Source organism: Erigeron canadensis, chromosome 7 (genome assembly GCF_010389155.1).
Source record: "Erigeron canadensis isolate Cc75 chromosome 7, C_canadensis_v1, whole genome shotgun sequence".
Taxonomy (NCBI): Eukaryota; Viridiplantae; Streptophyta; class Magnoliopsida; order Asterales; family Asteraceae; genus Erigeron; species Erigeron canadensis.
In genome coordinates this window covers 35,305,320-35,326,713 of record NC_057767.1, presented here as the reverse complement: position 1 = coordinate 35,326,713, position 21,394 = coordinate 35,305,320, and the positions used below count along the sequence as shown (strand labels likewise).

The 21,394-nt window shown below is 36.0% G+C and overlaps 2 protein-coding genes and 1 pseudogene across 2 annotated transcripts; 2 read left to right on the top strand and 1 right to left on the bottom strand.

Moving 5' to 3' along the window:
• The first annotated feature begins 681 nt into the window (after positions 1 to 681).
• Positions 682 to 13,046, top strand: LOC122606952 (mediator of RNA polymerase II transcription subunit 33A-like). Its single transcript, XM_043779853.1, has 12 exons — positions 682 to 1,136; positions 2,686 to 2,796; positions 3,016 to 3,363; positions 4,026 to 4,348; positions 4,427 to 4,518; positions 5,009 to 5,369; positions 5,642 to 5,852; positions 7,124 to 7,238; positions 7,312 to 7,473; positions 8,572 to 9,229; positions 10,848 to 11,054; positions 11,666 to 13,046. Exons 1-12 carry the CDS (start codon positions 850 to 852, stop codon positions 12,772 to 12,774), a joined length of 3,984 nt encoding a protein of 1,327 aa, XP_043635788.1. The 5' UTR covers positions 682 to 849; the 3' UTR covers positions 12,775 to 13,046.
• LOC122609585 lies at positions 8,330 to 8,513 on the top strand (annotated as a pseudogene).
• Positions 13,047 to 14,045: 999 nt separating the features above from the next.
• On the bottom strand, positions 14,046 to 17,916 carry LOC122608595 (isoamylase 2, chloroplastic). Its single transcript, XM_043781691.1, has 2 exons — positions 17,799 to 17,916; positions 14,046 to 16,847 (listed from the first exon to the last, which is right to left on the bottom strand). Exon 2 carries the CDS (start codon positions 16,731 to 16,733, stop codon positions 14,205 to 14,207), a length of 2,529 nt encoding a protein of 842 aa, XP_043637626.1. The 5' UTR covers positions 16,734 to 16,847; positions 17,799 to 17,916; the 3' UTR covers positions 14,046 to 14,204.
• Between the last annotated feature and the right edge of the window lie 3,478 nt (positions 17,917 to 21,394).

Here is a 21,394-nt window from a genome sequence, read left to right as displayed (position 1 = left end):
GTGGGCTAATGTTGATGGATTATTTCTTTTTGGAAATTATGACTGTTCTAAGTTTTAACCACCAATCTCATATATATGGTCATATGGCTCTGCTACAAGTCCATTTTTAGTGTGGTTAAGTATTGATATTCCTTTGCACACAAAATTATTGGACTGACTTGTCAAATATTTTAAATATTAAGAATTTAAAAGAAAAAGACAACTTATGGTTCAACAATATGATAATTTTATATGTTTTTGCTAGCCTCGCACATAGATATAGTTGGAAAAATAAACCCCGACTATTATATCTTGACACGTAACTCCATAAGCACGAAACAAGCTAATTTCTTGTTAACCCAACTAAAGGTAAAATTGTTCTAAAAAGAAAAAGTAAAAGCTATGAAAAAATGATCCGTACTGTAAACTTTAACTAAGCTTAGATACAATCACATTAAAATAAAAATTACATATTAAACCTTTACATTTAATAAATATACATAGCCTTTCCTAAATTTTACATAATCTTCGTTCCTTAGAGCTAAGATAGTACTCGTACATGCTTTACTAACTTTCAGGCTCCAAAACTAAAAATTCCAACCACTTGATCTCCCGGCATTCACCACGGGAAATTCACAAACTTTCAAAAAGAAAAAAAAAAGCTGCTCATTCAACGCCCAATTAAATTTTCTGTCCCCAAACTCTCTAAACATTTCCAGCAACCTTCTTTTCTTTTAAATTCTATGTATCTATCTCCTTCAAACTCTCCATACAAACCCCTACCCTAGGGTTTATATACTTAACAATAATTTATATAAATATATAATTTATATACTGTATAGATATAATAATAATTTACTAGCCAAAACCATGGCTGCTGTACAACAAGCAATCACAAACAATAACATATGGAAGGAAGTAATAGAATTCACAAAATCAGCTCAAATTAAAGGCTCAGATCCATTAATATGGGCTGTTGAGTTATCTTCATCTTTATTATCTGCCGGCGTATCGATGCCTTCGATTCGGTTTGCGGAATTATTCGTTAATCATATATGTTGGTCTAATAATCTTCCCATTGCTTGGAAGTTTCTAGATAAAGCTTTATCGATTCGAGTCGTTCCGCCTATGCTTGTTTTAGCTCATTTGTCTAACAGGTTGTTAATTAGCTCATCTGTTTTTTCATTTGAAATGATTTAGTTATCATTTGGTTTGTTTTGATTATATAATGTTACATTGTTATGGTTAGTTAGACTGCAAGTTTGTTTTGATTATGCACTGATTAGAATTAGATAGGTTTGATAAAATGAGTTAGAGCGCCGGCTACCCTAGGCTAAACACTAGCTCGACGAGCCTTTTTGCTGAAAGTTTGAACTTGACTTGAGGTGGATTTAGGATTATATTTAGTTTTTAGAACTAAAAAAGGGTAAATGGGTGGGAACCCTCTGGTCACATGTACCGCCTTGGTACCCAGAGTGCATACCGCATAGAACTCATAACACGAGGATCACAAGATATAGTTTCTCTACTTGCATTTGGATCACAAGATTTAGTTTCTCCACTTGTGATGCGGTAGCATTTGGAATTGGACTCGGCCTTACCCTATACCCGCATGGAATAATCGGGAATGATACAAAACATTCTAGAATTATATTTTTATTATTATGACTCTTTATTTTCCTAGGTAATTAATTTAGTTTATTTATGGTTTCGGTTTCATTGTTAAATTTTCCCTTACAAATAGGGATCTAAGTTTTGTTATTTAGTAGTTTTGATAATGATATGAATTTTTTTTTCTTTCCTCCCTATACACGTGTGTGTCTAGTGTGTGAAATTTACTAATTTTCGGTATTCTATTTGAATCAACGAATTTTAGAAGAGTTGTTTCTCGCATTCACGTGAATCAACAGGTTCAATTATTTATCCCTTTTTCTCCCTACATCAACTTGCCTTTGCCAAGGTTTGAACCTGTGACTTGCAACCTTAATCTGTAGATTTCTAAATGAGTATTAAGCACTTACTAAAAATTTGGTCTGCTGTCATGCTTGGAGAATAATAGCCAGGTTTCTGTTAGGAAGCAGGGGTTCAATAGGGGTGTAAACGAGCCAAGTCGAGCTGAAACAGTGTCAAGCTCGAGCTTAACTCAACTACAATACTCGAAGCTCGACCGAGCTTTAAATTTTAAGCTCGAACTCGAGCTCGACTTACGTATCGACACTTTCGAACTCGGCTCGACTCGATTAAGTATTAAACTAATTTTTAAGTCAAATTAGTCCTATAAGCTCGGTAATTTCAAGCTCGACTCGATTAAGCTCGGCTCGGTAGGATAGTAATTATGTAAATAAATATAATATTCAAGGGTAAAATTGTAAACAAGCACAAGCTCGATTAAGCTCGCGAGCTTTTCGAGTAGGTTATTTTGAGGCTCGAGCTCGACTCAAAAATCTACTCGAGTAGCTCGAGCTCGACTCAGACTGAGTCGATTTCGAATAATTTGCGAGTCAATTTCGGGTAGCTCGCGAACTGTCTCGTCTCGTTTACACCCCTAGGGTTCATAATTATTGGTACCTATGTCAGTGTGTTTATGGGTATTCTAAGTTGTTGGCTTGTTGTATAATGTATATGCAATATATATATATATATATATATATTTTGGTTGCATTATTATTATCGTTTGATGTAAATTATGTTTTATCTTTATCATAGAGTAATTCCAAATCGAAGAAGCCATCCTGCTGCCTACAGGCTTTATTTGGAGTTCGTTAAAAGACACATTTTTCCATTGGCTTCTGAAGTTAATGGTCCAAATTATCACAAGTAAGATTCTATCTCCATATTGTTTGGAAAGAACAACTGTTTTGAAAGTATTTTCTGTGGATCTATTTACTGTTACACAACATGGTTATTAAAATTGCGTTGCTCTTCTATCTTTATTAAAGAATACGCAGTTTTGTTTTGTTTTGTTTTTGTTTTTTGCTTTAATAAAGTTGGTGTGCTTGAACATAGTAAGAATGTCATTATTTTATGTAATTGCAGGATCATGGAGTCTATAAATGATGCTCTTCACCTCAACCATATATTTGGTCTTCAGTCCAGTGAACCTGGGCTTGTCTTGGCTGAGTTTGTATTTTCAGTAGTGTGGCAGCTACTTGATGCATCACTTGATGATGAAAACTTGCTGGAACTTGTACCTGAAAAGAAATCTATATGGCCAATCAAGTCAATGGAGATGGAAATGGACGATCATAACAGTTTTGGAGAAAAGCAAATTGATTTTCACCAGGGACTGTATAAAATGAATACCATAATGGCCATTCAGATAATTGGAGAACTTTTCTGTAACAAAGTAACTTCTAGAATTCTGGACTTGGCACATCGGAATATGTAAGTAACAAGAGCCAAAATCTGTTGCTATGTTTTAGAGGTGGCAATTTTGACACATATTTATATAAAAGTAAGACAAACATCCATACACATCTACACATATTTACACTTTGTCCATCATGGGACAACCCATAACCTCTTGGTTGATGGGTCGCCTCGAATACCACTAGGCCAAAGGGCCTTTACTTGTTTGAAGATCGGTCCACATTATGGTTTATCGCTAACGTGCCAACTGTTAAAAGTAAAATGAGCATTACCTAAAAAGGAAACATATAGGATGGTTTTAGAGTTGTCCATGGTGAAGTTTTAATGCGTAGACCTCCTAAATCGTTTGTTTTATTAAAACATAGATATCATTAATACAAATATATGAATTTGTAATCATAATTAGCATGCTAATAATTGATCAAAGAAAGTGTTTCACAAAAAAGTGTTTTGGGTACGCTGACCTGTTTCAATCTATACCAATATAGGTGTTTTGCCCTATACTTAACACAGAACTGCCATGTCTACTACATTTGTATACAAGGGCTCCTTGGGTGCTACCTGTTCTATCATACTAGTTCTCGTCCTTTTTCTGAATATAAGGTTGCCATTAATCATCTCTGATCAGTCTTTTTGATTCTTTTCATTTCTAATTTTTTGCTATTCTATATTATTAGGCCTGCACATTGGGGATCTTTCATGCATCATTTGAGGCTGCTAGTAGGAAGCTCGATAGCTTTGAGAAGTTCAAAAGATATTACTCCAGAGTCTCTTTTGGAGTTAGCCTCTAAAAACCATGTACTGCTGTCCAGGGAACATAAAAGTGAAACAGTATCCCGACAAGTCCGTGCAGTAATGGCTTGTGGATCACTTGTATCATCTCCAGGCCAGAATTATGGTGCTACTCGTTCGGCTATTTGGCTTCCAATAGATTTATTTCTTGAAGACGCTATGGATGGGTATGTAGTGGCTACTACCAGTGCAGCTGAAACTCTTACCGGTACATTTTAAGTTAAGCCAAGTTTTACATGGAGACAGCACTTGTAAAGTTATCTGAACAAATAAATTTATACTACAGATCTGCTGAAAGCTCATCAGGCAATTACTCAGGCCTCCTGGCAGGACACTTTTCTTGGCTTATGGATTGCAGCTTTGCGACTTGTTCAAAGGGTAATATACTAATATGCACAACAATGTTCAGATTAGTTGTTTATCTCAAATAAGGTTTCTCTAATTGAAGATATATATATATGTGTGTTGTGGGGGGAGCATATAAGCGGTACATTTTGTCACTATCATTGGTACTCGCACTAAGAAGTATAGCAATATGAGCTGTTCGCTTGTTTAAGTTTACGAACTTTATAAGATATGGCCATATTGGAAAAGGGACACTAGTGTGTTAAATAGCGCTGATGTAAAGGAGGAATTTTACTAATATGAGCAGTTAATTAGGTCAAGTCCATTACATAGTTTTTCTAGACATTTTAAATGTTGTAATGTCACTGAAATTTGATAATTTGGCGCTCGTACCATACCACTCAGGCAGTCACATGTTTGTATATGTGTTGTTTTTAATTGCCACCTCTTCTTACTCTGGAAGTACATGTATCGTACATGCTAATTGTATGGTGGTTGTTTTATAATACTTATGTTACCTTAGGAAGGTGAAGCTGCTGAGGGTCCAGTACCTCGTCTTGATACGTGTTTATGCCTACTATTATGCACGACAACTCTTGCAGTTGTAAATATTATTGATGAAGAGGAGAGTGCTCTACCCGAGGAAGGTGATCACAAACGTATGCATCAAGGAAATGAAACTCATGATCTTGGAAACTGTCGTGAAAGCTTAGTTTCTAGTCTACAACAGTTGGGGGATTTTGAAGGCTTACTGACTCCACCAATATCAGTTACTGGCATAGCAAATCAAGCAGCTGCAAAAGCTATCTTGGTTTTCTCGGGTATATCGGTTGGAAGTGGCTATCTTGATGGAGTCAGCCTGAATGACATGCCAGTCGGTTGTGGTGTGTAACCCATTATATCTTAGTTTTTTATCGTTTAATATTCTTTTTGAGGTATATATCTTGAATCAAAATAATTACTTTGAATTTAAATTGCTGAAATTTTTATAAGAAGGTAGTCAAAGATCTGCAAGCCTTGCCATATAGTTTTGCCGATTCTGTTTGATCATGATGCGTGACCTACATATAACTCTTTGGTTTTGTGGCATTTTCTTTGTGTTGGGTTTTGGATGGTCAAGCATGCCCTCTTAAATATGATGCTTTTTTATTTGCAGCTGGAAACATGAGACATCTGATTGTTGAGGCATGCATTGCCAGAAATATCTTAGACACATCAGCATATTTATGGCCTGGCTATGTGAAGGGACACAGTAACCAAATACCACGCACCATTTCGGGCCAGGTATCAGGCTGGTCATCGTTGGTGAAGGGGTCTCCTTTGACTCCTGCAATGATGCATACATTGGTTTCAACTCCAGCTTTAGGGTATTCTCGTCCCCTTGCTTTCAAAAGTCTTGAATTTTTGCTATTATTTCTATGTGTCACCAACAAACAACAAACAATAACATGGCAAATAGAATTAGATCAATTATATTCAATTTTTAGGGGGGGGGGGGGGGGGTGATCAGGTGGGCATTCTGAAACTGATTATGAAATATTGAGTAAGCAGAATTAGATAGTCAGCTGCATTACAACATGCTGCAGGAGTCGGGAGTTAGTGTTTGGATGTTAAACTGTTAGTTGTGTTTGATAAATCTTTGTAATCAAGCAACTAATTAAAAATCCTCAAAATGACATTTCAATAATGTTAAGAGGAAAATGAGAGATAAGAGAATTTTGTATCAAATTGAAGTATGAATTCTATTGATTACTCAGATTGGAATATATAGCCGTTCACCAAAATAACCGCTCGTAACAACCTTATAAAATATTACACAATGACCCCCTTAATTACATACTATTGTACAATATCAGCTAAAAGTATTTATTTTGTATTTTACACAGTAACAAATATGCTGTTTAAATATGTACACATTAGTCCTTTTATAAAACCTGATGCTATTTTTCATATATAGTTCTAACTTCTAAGAACTTTTATTCATTATAGATTTATTGACATAAGAAAGTAGATGGAAGTTGCTTGAAATAAGGTAACAAAGAGATGTGGATAAGTGGTGCTAATATTCTCTTAAATAAAAGGTTTTGTTGCAGCCACTATGATAATAATTATTTGACACCTAAATAATCAGTACATCCCAGCACTAAACACTACTCCGCAATATAGCACTTTATCAGTTTAAGCACACATCCAAACACTCCCTGGCCATTGGGCCTGTTGTGGATATTGTGAATGTTATAGCACTTGATGAATTTGAAGTTTTGAACCACATAATTCTCATTGTGAATTTATTACTTGCAAGGGGTTCATGGCACTTTCTTCCTGCTATCAACATTTCCTTTGTCGTGAAAATTACTGCGTTTAGTTATTTGCTATGGGAAAATTGTAGCTAATTATTTCTTTGGTGCATTAATCTACTAATAAGTGGTTGTACTATACTATACAATTTCAGTTCCCATTATATATGCATATGCAGCAGATGAGAAATCCATTGAGTTACACACTTTTTTTTATATCTATGTATCTCCGTCTAGTGAAAGGTTTATTGTCAACTTTGTATGCTTTTGTTAATTATCATTTGTATATATTCTACGCTGTGCTTTAGCAACTGAGTTTAAGCTCTTGAATTTAATGGAAGCTTAGCGGAGATCGAGAAAATATACGGAATTGCAACAAGTGGTTCAGACGATGAGAAGATATCTGCTGCAACTATCTTATGTGGCGCATCACTAACTCGCGGATGGAATATACAGGTGATTATTGTTGCTCATTCATATGAATTTATGTTGTATTTAATTCTAAATCCTATGTGGGTGACATTTACAGGAACATACTGGATACTTCATAATTAAGCTGCTGTCGCCTCCAGTTCCAGTGGATTATTCCGGAAGCGAGAGCCATTTGTTAGTTTATGCCCCCCTTCTAAATGTTGTTCTTGTGGGGATATCATCTATTGATTGCGTTCAGATATTTTCATTACATGGCTTGGTAAGTATACTTCGATTTGTGCTCTCCTTTTGTGTTCATATTTTTTTCCCTTTTACTTGGTTTCATTCTTTTTTCTTCAGTTGGGTTCCATATTTAGCCTACCCTAACTTGTTTAAAAGTCCTGATAGTAGATATGGCGAATGTAGCTCATTTACTCATGAATGGGTTGATTCGTATGTTCTATGGTATCTCTTAACTGGTCAAATGGGGGTTACCACAAAAAAACTTCATAGGCAATAGGTAAAAAGAAACGGGAACTGGTCAAATGGGTTGAAAGTCCACGAAGTTGTATTTGTAGTGCATAAAGTTTTTATAAAAACTCTAAAAACTTATTATAGAAATAGTAGGTGTTGTAATCGTATGTGACACACTAAATATTTACAGAAACTATTTTGGGTCATCCTGTCCCGATTTGATCCATTCTTTTATGAATTGGGAGTTATGCTCTATTTTTAGTGGGCAAGTAAATACTTTATCTTGAAAAGCAAGTTTAAACTGGTCGAAAACCTAATCTAGTAGCGGATCAATTCCAACGAGCCTTTCAAATAATCAAACTAGTACCTTTTGTTATCGATTCTATAGCTTCTTCAATATTCGCTGGTTCTACGACTAAGTTCTTTAAGACTTTCTAGTAAGATCGTTTGCACAAATCCTGTTAAATCTCTTTATTCATAACATTTGGTTATAATTGACTTAATGTAACTTTTGTAATCCTATTTGATACGCTGTTAGTAATTTTATATATGACAACTTTGGAAATAAGGTGTTGCAAGGTCACCTCCCCAAAAGGCCAAAAGACACTTTGCAACATGTACAAAGGTTACGATTTTTTGACCCGGACACATTTCGACTCTTTATCTTTGCGCTTGGGGCAATGACGCAGCTAATGAGGCAATAACCGAGGCATGTCAATTGCTGGATGAAAACACATTTCGACTCTTTATCTAACCTGCTTGACCCGCCCTTCTGCTACCTCTATATGTAGCATTTAGCAAATACTGTCACAACTCTAAAACAAGGAAAGAAAATACAGAGATGTTTATGATGTTTTATGCTACAAAATTCAATTTATGCTGATGCATGTATGCTATTTTCCAGGCTCCACACCTTGCTGGTGTTTTGATGCCCATATGTGAGGTCTTTGGATCATGTTCACCTACGGTTTCTTGGACTCTTCCAAATGGGGAACATTTATGTCCTCTTTCGGTATTCTCAACTGCATTTACCCTTCTTCTGAAGCTATGGAGGTTTCATCAACCTCCTCTTGAAAATGTGATGGGTGATGTAACCCCTGTAGGCACCCAGCTAAATCCAGAGTTCCTTTTGTTGGCACGCAATACCCAGTTAGCATCATGTGGGAATGCACTTACTAACCAAAAAAACCGAAGAGGGGTTCTTAGTAATTTGTCATCTTCGGAGCCAGTATTTTTGGATTCTTTTCCGAAACTGACATTTTGGTACCGACAGAATCAAGCGTGTATTGCTTCAACCCTATCTGATCTTAAACCTGGAACATCTGTGTACCAAGTTTTTGATGCACTTTTGAGTATGATGTTTAGAAAAATGAATAGAGGTGGCCAGTCATTGAGTCATTCGGCATCCGGAAGTAGCAGTTCGTCTGGATCGATACCCGAGGACTACACTCTTCGACTTCAACTTCCTGCCTGGGAGATACTGGAAGCCGTCCCATTTGTGCTTGATGCTGCTTTAACAGCTTGTGCTAATGGAAAATTGTCTCCCCGTGAACTCACTACAGGTTAGCATTTTCTGAGCATTATCTAAACCTGTCATCAAATTTCTATTCTTAATGCAACTTTCCACCAATCAGGCCATTGTTGGTGATGGAACTCTAATAGCTAACTTATCAAATGCAGGTCTTATAGATATGATATACCTAGAAATAAGGACATGTTTGAATAGCACTTTGTCAAATAAGAAATTTTTTGGTAGCGTTATATAGGTTGGTCAGAGTGACTCAAACAGTTCTTTATTACTTCTTCTAAATTGTTAAATATTGTTCTAATTTATTGTAACAATCTAGTTATTTCTAGATAAAGCTCTTAAAAGGTTTTATGCTACTGAATACAATTTGGATGATTTTCACACTGTATGTCCCATTTCCTTTTTATTTTAATATTTTTGCCTAACCCATGGCCCATTAGATATAAAACATTACTCCATCCCATTACATTACATCACATCACATACATATTTTTTATCAGAGGAATCTAATCCTCTTCTGTGAGATAGTTTACTGTTCATTGATCAAAGTCAATCAGGCTGGCTTGTAGTTCGCTAAGCAGTCTGTCAGTTTATTTTTGGCCTGTTTTGGCATCTTATTTTGTTTAAGTTCAATGACTGGGTGAAACTTCAGTTGTATTTGTTCATGGATTAAGATATACCGTGGTGATCTTATTGTTTGACAAAATTTATTCCTACATTTATCTTCTGTTTTATATATTTGTACTTTGTTATTGTTATTATGAATATTGTCCCACAATTAATTGTAGGCTTGTTGAGAATATTAATTCATATATTTGTTTTACCGTTTTATATCTGTACTTTGCTAAAATTATTATGATTATTGTTATGTTATGTTTGTATTTGATTTATACTAACAGAATGGTCAAGCATATACACATTTCTAAGTATGTCAGAATGACGAGCTATATATCTTATATATTGACAAAATAAAATATGGTTGAACAATTACACTTGAATGTATATTTCTTCTTTATATTGCATCAGATTTTGCTGTCATTTTTATTAATTTAAGTTTGATGTTAATATTAGACTTATTAGTTTTGTAATTGCCTATCAAAATATATGCATCTATATGACTTTTATATAATTTATTTTTTTCTTTATTAGCATACAAATTATCAATGTTTTCAAAGTGTTGGAATTTGCATTATAATGAGTATTTCTTATGATCAACTACTTACTGAGTTACTGAACTTGAGAAAAAGGTTCGCACGCACATTTACACGGCTTAATTTTGTCTCTTGGATATCTTCAACCAATATTTGAGGTCAGAAATTTGCTTTATGGTGGTTTGTCCGAATGGTGAGCTGTTATGTATCCCGCCGAGAAGCATAGGTTTAAAGTTCTTGTTTTTATGATTGGTTAAAATAGCAACCTCCACTGTCGTGTAAAAAAGTTTTGTTTACATCAAGTCAACATGTTATGTTTGTGCTTTTTGAGATATATGTGAATATTGTATAAAACTTTAGCGTCAACTTGAACGTTTTCCACAATAATATCTTATTGTTTGTGTTTTTTTTGGCAAAATCATGATATTGAATATCAACTACCGTTTATACCTTACTACCTTATACACTTCGTGATTATTTTGTTGGTAATATGTATCTCAGGGCTCAAAGATCTTGCTGACTTCCTCCCTGCGTCTATGGCCACTATTGTAAGTTATTTTTCAGCAGAGACAACACGCGGTCTATGGAAGCCTGCATCTATGAATGGGACTGATTGGCCAAGTCCTGCCACAAGTTTAGCCATGGTGGAGAAAAACATGAATAAAATTTTGTCTACCACGGGAGTTGGTGTTCCCAGTCTTTCTGCAGGTATGGCTTGTTAAAAATTATCTTTCTGCAGGCATGACTTGTTAAGAATATTCTTTCTGCTCTTCATAACTCCTAGGAAGGAAACTGGATTAGCTCAGTTCTACTAGAGGTGGTCAACCACTTTCAGTTTTGTGGGTTGAAACGGGTCTGATTGACCCAAAATAACTAGTGTGTCAAATGTGATTTCAAAAGTGAAATAATAATCTGATAGTTTAAATTAAATGGTATTGGAGGTTTTATGCATTGATGATACATTTAGGGTGTCTTCCAAATTTTGTGACCATTTTTCTTTGTAATTAATATTTAGATTTGCTTGTTTGACCCATTACAGTAAAACGTATCCTGGTTCAATTCTTATAAATAATTGGGTCAAATTTGCCACCTCTAGGTACTTTTACATTTTTAATTAGGTTTCTGGTTCAAGATTGTTTTTTCAAAACTCAATATATTGGTGCGGGCCAGTCCAATTAAACCGAACTTACTTTTTTTTTTTTTTTTTGTATAATTTTTGTAACATCGTTCTGTCTTGGAACCAAACTTTTCTTAGCCTGATGATACGTTGTCTTAACTTCTTGTTACTTTGTTAGTGATACAACATCTCATCCTTACAGGTGGAAGCACTCCAACCCTTCCTTTACCTCTTGCTGCCTTATTGAGCCTCACAATCACCTATAAAGTTGATCGAGTCTCTGAATCTGTTTTAAACCTAGCTGCTCCAGCATTAAATACTCTTGGTGCAAGTTGCCCGTGGCCATGCATGGCCATAATTTCCGCTCTGTGGGTTCAAAAGGCCAAACGTTGGACCGACTATCTTGTTTTCTCTGCATCCCGAACCGTATTCCACCACAACAGTGATGCCGTGGTCCAACTTCTTAGGGTTTGCTTTGCATCAGTCATCAGCCCGCCATCCTCATTTTCTGGTGGAGGTGTCGGTAGTCTTCTTGGTCATGGGTTCGGATCCCACAGTTCAGGCGGGATTTCTCCTGTGGCCCCAGGAATCCTCTACTTACGCGTCCACCGTAGTGTTAGAGACATTATATTCATGACTGAGGAAATCGTCTCTTTGTTAATGTATACTGTCAAAGATATTGTATCAATGGATTCGTCAATTGAAAAACTGAAAAGGCCCAAGAACGGGATCGTGATGAGATATGGTGAGGTTTCTTTGTCTACAGCCTTGAGTCGTATTAAGTTGGCGGCCTCCCTCGGAGCTTCACTAGTTTGGATAACCGGGCGGTTAAATTTGGTACAATCTTTAATTAAAGAAACGTTGCCCTCTTGGTTTATATCAGGCCACAAATCTGATATGAACAAAGGTGATTCAGGAGGGATGACAGGAATGCTCATGGGATATGCTCTGGCATATTTTGCAGTTCTTTCTGGAGCATTTGCTTGGGGTGTGGACTCGGTTTCTTCAAGATCTAAAAAACGACCGATTATTCTTGGAACTCACCTGGAGTTCATGGCGAGTGCACTTGATGGGAAGATTTCACTTGGTTGTAATAAAGCCACGTGGAAGGCATATGTGTCAGGCTTTGTGAGTTTGATGGTGTCCTGTGCGCCCAAGTGGGCCAGTGAGGTTGATGTGGTGGTTTTGAGGAGTTTAAGTAAGGGATTAAGAAAGTGGGATGAGGAAGAACTGGCTTTAGCGCTTCTCGCGATATCTGGGGTGAATGCAATGGGTGCAGCTGCGGAAATGATTGTTCAATCTTCGATTTAATATCATCACGTTTGTAGTTTTGTGTAGTAAACATTTGGTAGTCAACAACGCAGGAGAGTTGGGTTTAGTTCGTACATATAAGCAGGTGGAAATATGTCGGCTCTTTATGTCCAAATGTTTGTAGTCATTATGACAAGTAGATTTCCCTTCTATTTTATCCTGCTCGGTCCTCAATACGGAAGATGTACCATGCTGTAGAAAATCGTTATTATTATTATTATTTTTTTTCCTATAAAATCAGAATAAGATCCAAGTTCTTTTTGGGTAAGAAAGTTGGAACTCTTTTGAAGGTCGACCTAGGGGTTCATTTAACCATGCTATAAAATATGCATACTTGCGCAACGTAGAACTTCACAGTTTTCCAAAAAAATGCAATACATTAGTTCATAACTAATCATAGCACGATCCGGGTAAATTACACTGTCAGTTCTTAATAAATCATAATTCGTATTAATATTGCTGTTCTTAATAAATCATAATTCGTATTAATATTGCTGTGATTATTAATATATTAGATGATAGAAAGTTTTTGGTGGTCAAATCGTGTCTATATATGCTCCTTAGTTATGTAATTATCACTCTTTAAATTTCAAAGTGAGTTTTTAGGTTTAAATTTTTGTATGTTAATGAGTCTTGTATCTCCTACAGTTAACATCCTTGCTAGTATTGACTGCTGTTCTAAGCTTTATATGTTATGTGTCACACAACTTATATTTTGCATTCAACATAAAAGTAATTGAAGTATTAGCTAAGCTTGATTAATTGAAGTATTCGCTAAGCGTGATACATGATGCATTACTTTGATGCAATGCAACTCAGCTAGCATTCTAGCTACTAGACATGCTGCTTTCAAGACAAATGTTGTAGAGAACAAAACGATACTATACTATACTAAAGAATATCCACGTAATACTTTTGTAACCTTAAATTCATGTTTCTGAGACCTGGTTTGGTTTTTTCTTTTCTAAAAGGTGGTTTAACAAACAAAATAATCAATTTTACAAATGCAATTTAGGGTATTTTGGAGAGAACCCCATCCTGTTACCATTTAGCACCCGTCAATTTCATTCGCAAGAGACGGACGCCTGTAAGTAACCTAACCACAACGCCTCAACATGCCAAGACCAGAGATCTACCCTGGGGTCATATTGGGTAAGCCCACATCACATTTGGCCCGGGCATTAGTGCCACAGTACAGATTGACATGTGATCAATTTGTTACAAACACAATCTTGAATACCCAATTAAAAGCAGTGTTTCCTGGTTGTATATAGCGCCAAAACAAATCAATTCTGTTGATATCTGCATTGCTTTACATTATAAGTGCTTTACTATGAAAAATGTAATCTTTTTTGTTACAACATAAACAGGACATCCTTTATGATAATCAAAGCTCAAAAAATAACTAGAATATACCACTATACTGAGCATCAACCATCTACAGCCCTGGCCTCAAGCAAAACATAACTATGAGGCGCCATTTCATAAGTAAGTGATCCAGGTATCTTCTCAACAATGAGCTCGCCCGCCATTGAAAAGAATCCAGGATATGGAAGAGCCGTATCCACCAAACGAACCCAAACCATACCCAGACGAGGTGGGGGTACCATAGCAGTTACCAGAGCATCTCCACCATTAAAGGCCACAAACATGTCGCCTGGCAACGGGTTTTCTTCATCTTGGTCAACTTGCTCAGCCTTCAAACTCATGGCTAAGTATTTGTTTGTTGGATCTTCCCAAGCTGGTGGAGATAAGTTCGGTCCATGCCAATCAATATTCTCGACTTTTAAAAACTCCCTGCTTTGAAGAAGATCGCTTCTTCTGATTTTTAACGCACTCAAGAATGAAATGAATTGAGTTGTTTGAATAGCAAAACCAGTTTGTAAGGCTTTCCAACTGAATGGCTTTCTATCACTGTGTTTAACATGCTCCTTCCCTCCTGATGATTGACCACATTCATCTCCCATATTGAGGACTGGAACACCCAAAGATATGTATAAAATGAAAAGAAAATTACGAATCTGTTTGAGTCTAGTCTCAAGAACTGTTTTCTTTTTGGTGGCACCTTCTTCACCACAGTTCCAACTAAACTCGTTCGTGCTACTGAAACTGACCAAGTCTACAAGAGAGAATCCATGGTTTTTAGTGACAAAATTGAAAGAAAAGGCGGGACCACGACCATTTAAGAAGATATCGCCACTCCCACATAGTCGGGTTGCAAGATTACTGACGAGACTCTCACCCCTTAGATAATTTCTTGTATCACTACAAAATTTTGTGTTCATTTCTGCCCATTTATTCCAATGAGGAAACTGGATTTCTATTGCAGATCTGCAGATTGGGTCAAAAAAATCTGCAACAAGTTTGGTTTTTGAGAGTATTGGGTCAAAAGCGATGGCTTCAATTAAAGGTGGGCGAGAAAGATTCTCGCCATTAAACCCCTTTATCATAGAAGAAGCATTGATGAAACAAAACCCATCAATATGGTACTCAATCACCCAATGCCGAAGACTATCTAGGATCAGTTGTTGAGCAACAGGGTGGGCACAGTTCAGGGCATTCTTGTCAGAATAATAAGACGGTTTATCTATTTTGCTCAGTGATGAATCCTCACAAGTATGGGTGAAGACAACTTCTAGAAAAATCTCGATCCCACTGGCGTGTAATCTCTTTACCATTTCTTTCATAGAATTAATCTTAGATATAGAGCTGCCAGGAGGTCCAAACGAGTTCTGTGGTGAAAAGAAATGAGAAGGGTAATATGGTCCTAATTTCTTATCAAAAGGAACTATCGGCTCAAATAAGACTGCATTAACACCCAAATTCTTAAAGTGATGTAACTTGTCAGTAACAGCGGAAAAAGTCCCTCCAATTTCGTTAGGTAAGTTGCTTGATCCATCACTAGTGAAATCCATCACATTTAACCGGTAAACCATTAGTTTCTCGATTGGTAAGTTTGGCCTGACATCACCACTCCAATCAAAAGCAGGTTCCCGGCAGATTTCCCCAAGAAAATTCTCCCCTATAACTTTGGAATACGGATCTAATAGAACGGAATTATTACGAGACCTTTCTTGACCATCATTACTACATCGATAGCCATAAGACACAAAGTTAATGGCACTATCACTATCCATTAATACATGCCATATGTCACCAGATCGGTTAACATAAGGATCTAAATCAATCTCTAAAGTAGGTTTTTTGTTCGAGCTGTCATTAAACAGGCACAAACTTACACTTTTGGCAGTTCTTGAGAAAAGAGAAAAGTTGATGGAACCGTCAGCAGAATATGAAAGGCCAAGCGGAGCAGGATACCCAGACTTTATACCCACTGGGAAGCAGAATTTTGTCTGTCGATGGCTTTTGATTTCTACTTCTTCGCCACCAAGTGAAGTTTTTAACAAAAATGAAACATAGAAAGGAGCTAAACTTGCATCAAATTCCAGTTCAACAAAGAGCTTGTCTAGAGAACTTTTCACAAAAGGGGTTTCAAAGATTCCAGAACCGTTCAATTGCAAGGGCATCAATGATGATGAATCGGATCTGAATATGCCCCAACTCATAATCACATCATCAGCATCTTTACAACTAAGTTGCAAAGAAGAAACTTCGACATTTGCTCCATACTTTCCATCATTTAACCTAGTAATAATAACCTTCACATGGCCTCCCTTCTGTGTCCTAAATAAATAAGTAGCTAACTTGTCGACGGTTTGTATAACACGAGGACTTGAAGCAGACAGAACTTGTATTCTACGATTGTGGTTAGAACCTTTTATCACATTCTTTGCAACTTCTCCAAACACTAAATTTTGATCCAAATCCATTCTTCCAAAACTTGGCACCATTTTTCTATCATATTTGCAAATATCGGCAACGGTTAACTTGGACACTTTGATGGTCCCACAACTTAAGCAAGGAGGGTGAGTTGCACAAGATAAACATAACATCGCCATTGATATGTCTGGGTGAAAAACAACCCACGATCCCAGACATATAACTTGCAGAAACCACAACAGCTCTACTGAATTTCCGTTCTTTCTCTAATTGGGGTTAGAGGAATAAACACCCTAAACAACAATTCCAAAGTAAATTAGGAAACTATATTCAAAGACAGATTACAAATAGTAATTTGTTAATGCCATGGTCAAATTATTAAAAATGAAGCCCAAAAACTAATAGCAAGAGGCAATTTACAAATGCTTATTAATTTAGTTAAATTCCACTCAACTAAGAATTTGACCTAACAACTAATATTAGGCATTAAATTATCGTTACGTGCATTGTTCTAGTTATTACTTTAAGCATTACCCAACCTCATTTTAAGTTCAAGGAGTTCCTACCATATCAAATAGGTAAACAAAGGATGTTTTCCCTGTTCTGTTTACCTGGAGACGGTGAGCCATTTTTTGACTCAAATATAGAAACATGTGACACGATTCGAACCTAAGACCTCTTGTAAGGAAACATGACTCCTTGCCACTAGACCACTTGGTGATGGTTAATTTCCGCCTAATCAAAATGTGACAAATTACCATCTCCTTTACTCTCTTACGCCACCACCACGGACCACCCTCGGAGACTACTAGACACCACCGAGAACTAATTAAGAAAACCATAATCATCAAATCACTTAATACTATTCACTATCACATTACGCGTATACCAACTATACTAATCAAACACACTACTATACGATAATCCCGAAAACAAAACAGGCCTTTTAATTTTTTTTTAAAAAAAACCTACACTAATTAGCTCACAAAATTCTTCACATATCACAATTGAGAATAAATCACAAATAAATTCATCAATAAACACAACACTTAATTTATTAATATATATCTGAAAAAAAGGTTGATCAGTGATTCAATTCTAAAACATATATAAATTCAATATCTTCAAATCATAAAATGATAGAAATTCGCAGAGTTAAATAGATACTTCAATATTAATTAAAAAGGAAAAGAAGATTCAATGAGATAGTAAAATTGAAGTAGAAAAAAAAGTGAAATACTTACAGCATTGAGATTAATCAGTAGCTAAAAAAACTGCAATTAATTTATTTAAATCTGGAAATTTTGGTGGATATTTTAGAGTGGATTTTGGGATTGATGCAGTGAGGAATGAATATGCGAAAATCCAAGTGAAAATGTACTAGTATTATTTATCGGGCCTTTTTTAATTTAAAAATATCTGGAAAATGTGTTTTTAGCATCTGTATATCTATCTTACAAGATGCCAATATGGTGTTCGGGTCGACACTCGACACTACTCTCGTTAGCGTTTAGTTGTAGTTTTATTCTAAAAAGAAATTCAGAAAATGGAATTTTATAAAAAAATATAGAGTTAACTACAGAAATCGTCCTTGACGTCGACTCTCACTTGCAGCTTTCTTGCAGCTTTCATCCTTAAGTTTCATAAATTAAAGTTTTAGTCCAAATAAGCTTACTCCGTCAACAGTTTTCGTCCAGATCACTAACTGACGTTTATTGTGAGGTCATGTGACTTTCACATGATGGCTATTTTAGTCATTTCGTTACACATGGACCAAAAGTGTAATTATTATTATTTATTTTTCTTTTCATCTTTCATAAATGGTGTTTACTCTTGCTCTCAAAATTGCAATGGCATTAAAAAGGAAAAATAGATCTGAAAGGAGGGGGTGAGAAAAACAAAGATTGCCACTAGAGAAAACCGTCGCCGGACAACCCGTCGACTTCCATCGCTACAAAGTACGAAAACCTTCTAGCCTTCAACCAGGCATAACCACCACCTCTCCCACCGTTGCAGCCTTCAACCATCACCACCACTCCGGCCGTCACAACTCGCAACCTTCAACCACCTCCACCACCTTCTTGGTTATAGATCTATGATATTTTCATAGATGTAAAAAAATTAGGTGGATGTTTTAGGTAGATGTAGTTTTGTTGTAAACATTTTCTAAATCTTTTTCTTTCATGACTTTAATCCCAACATCACTCTCAGAAATCTCGTAGTTGAGGTTAATAACCCAAGGAAAATGAAAATTAAAGAGATGAAGATAAGGTTTGACTGTTAAAAGGTATGTGGTATTCAATAGGTGATAATGTTGAAAGGATGAATCTCTGATGACTGACAACTCAATTTTGAGCCACGTATCACACACAAGTTTGAAATGAGATATGAATGCTTTTTTTTTTTTATAATTATTTTATCATTTAGACCAATACATTTTATTTGCTTGTTTTATAAAATAGATACATAGATCTCAAAATATGACATATATAAAGATGGATGTAATAATGGATTAAATTATATAACAATTATTTTTAGTTTTTCCTTACGTTTTGATTTCCTTTTTATTTTTTTTTACGAAAGTGTTATAATGAGATTATAAAATTTGGTGAAAACTAAATTTTGGGTGAAGCAAATGATAGTTTGGATGAAGATCTGCAGCTTGATGACGATGGTATACATTAACAAATAAATTTCAAATTTGTTTTTGGTCTTGTGGTTAAAAAGACAAAAATACCCATCATGTACAGATCACGTGACCTAATATTTAATGTCAGTTAATGAATTGGACTAAAACTGTTGGCAGAGCAAACTTATTTGGACTAAAACGGTAATTTATGAAACCTAGGAATGAAAACTACAAGTAGGAGTCGACGACAAAGACGATTTCTGTAATAACTCAAAAATATTATATATATATATATATATATATATTTTAAACATAATATAATTTCCTTAAAGTTTTAGTTAATATTTTGAAATCTAAATTTAAGGCATTTAATAACCATGTGATTGTTTATGGTGTTATGTGGATTTCACATTAATAAACCAAACAATTTGAAAAACCTAATGAATATTCACAAGAATTTGTTCATCCCATCCTGAAAGCAAAATCTTATCCAAGTCATTATCCCGACATATTGTTGGACTCTATCGAAGATTCAAAATAGAAGCATCTTCTAACAAATCTCCACCCCTATCTTTTGCAATTAAAAAACTCAAAAAACTGACAAGTAGTGATGTGAAGTGGCCTCAATGGTGTAATTTTATGTATTAACTCCATATGTATCTTTTTTTTTTTTAAGGAAATAACGGATAAATGGCTAACACCCCCCACGCGGATGCACCCACGTTGGTTCGTCTTCTGGCAATGCCCTAAAGGGTTTGCTTCCCATGTGTTAGATGAATATAGCATTGCTAAGGCCCTTTCATCACATTTGCATGTGGCAGGATTCATATGTATCTTTTTTGTTAATTATACTCTCTTGTATGCTTAGCTAATTCCTTGCTAGTATTTCATCTTAGTAAAAGTATTTCGAATTTTAAGCATTTCTCTAAAAGAAAAGTCGAGTTCGAACTTAACTCATTTAATAACATTGAAACCGGAAATGAACATCGGACCCCGAAGGTTAACTCATGTTAAATTAAGGGCTATTCTCTTTACACCCCCTTCCTTTAACTCTAGGGCTATTAATGAGATTTTTGTGTTTAATGGTATCTGTAACATATATACATCCGATCTGTTTGATATCATTTCTTGTTTATTTTTTGCAATATTATTATGACATAAGTAAAGGTGGACCGCAATGAGTTTAAATCTTGGATTCATCACCGTCAATCAATAATAACCCATTGGATGAAGTTTTAGTGATAGATGGGTTTGAATTGGCCTAAAGCCCTAAACTGGGCTCTCGCCTAACTAGGCCTTTTAGTAGAATCTTAGGACCATATAGCAAGTTAGCTTAGTTCTGGAGATATAGAAAGAAGGAATTTTTCAAGCTAGAACATTTACATACACACATTTAAAATTTGGTGATGATCCGTACATCATTTTTCTTTAGCGTACACTAACAAATGTGATTTAAAGTGTGATATGGTGCAATATTGTGAAGCATATTTAGTAATGTACGTTAATAAAAAGAGATGTGGATCATGTTTAATAGTTAGAGGATTGTTCATATGAATCTATAACTTTTGGTGAAACCCAAGGACCAAATCTTGACCCTTGATTTATCTTAATCAATGGATGAGATTAATCCTCTTCTTCTCTCTTCTCTCATTCTTCTCCGGCAACACAAACACCGTCCACCACCTCTTTCTCTTCTCCGGCGAGACAGTCGCCTGCTACCACCTCCTTCTTCTTCTCCGGCACCGCCGCCACCTCCTCCTCCGTCTCCGACCACCCAGCCACGGCGCCGGCAGCAAGGGCTTCGTCCGTACTGTAGCACACCGCCACCATCTCTTGGATCGCCGCCCATCAAATCCATACGATTCCTATATGCGTCCCTTGACGGTTAAGTTTAGAACGGATAAGGGCCTATGGCCCGTACCGTATCCACCCGAAAACGAAATTGATAATCGCCGGAGATGCCGCCTGAGATATTGCCGCCGCCGGAGATGAATCTGACCGCCGGATATGATGGTTGATGTCGTCGGAGATGATGGTTGATGTCGCCGGAGATGATGGATGATGTCGCCGGAGCTGGCTGCCGGAGATGGAAACTTTCATGTGTAATTTTATTTTTAATTTCAACTATTGATGATTGTTGATACAAGGGCTGAGATTGAGCCCTTGGGTTTCACCAATTTTGATGGATTCACGTGAATACAACTCTTAATG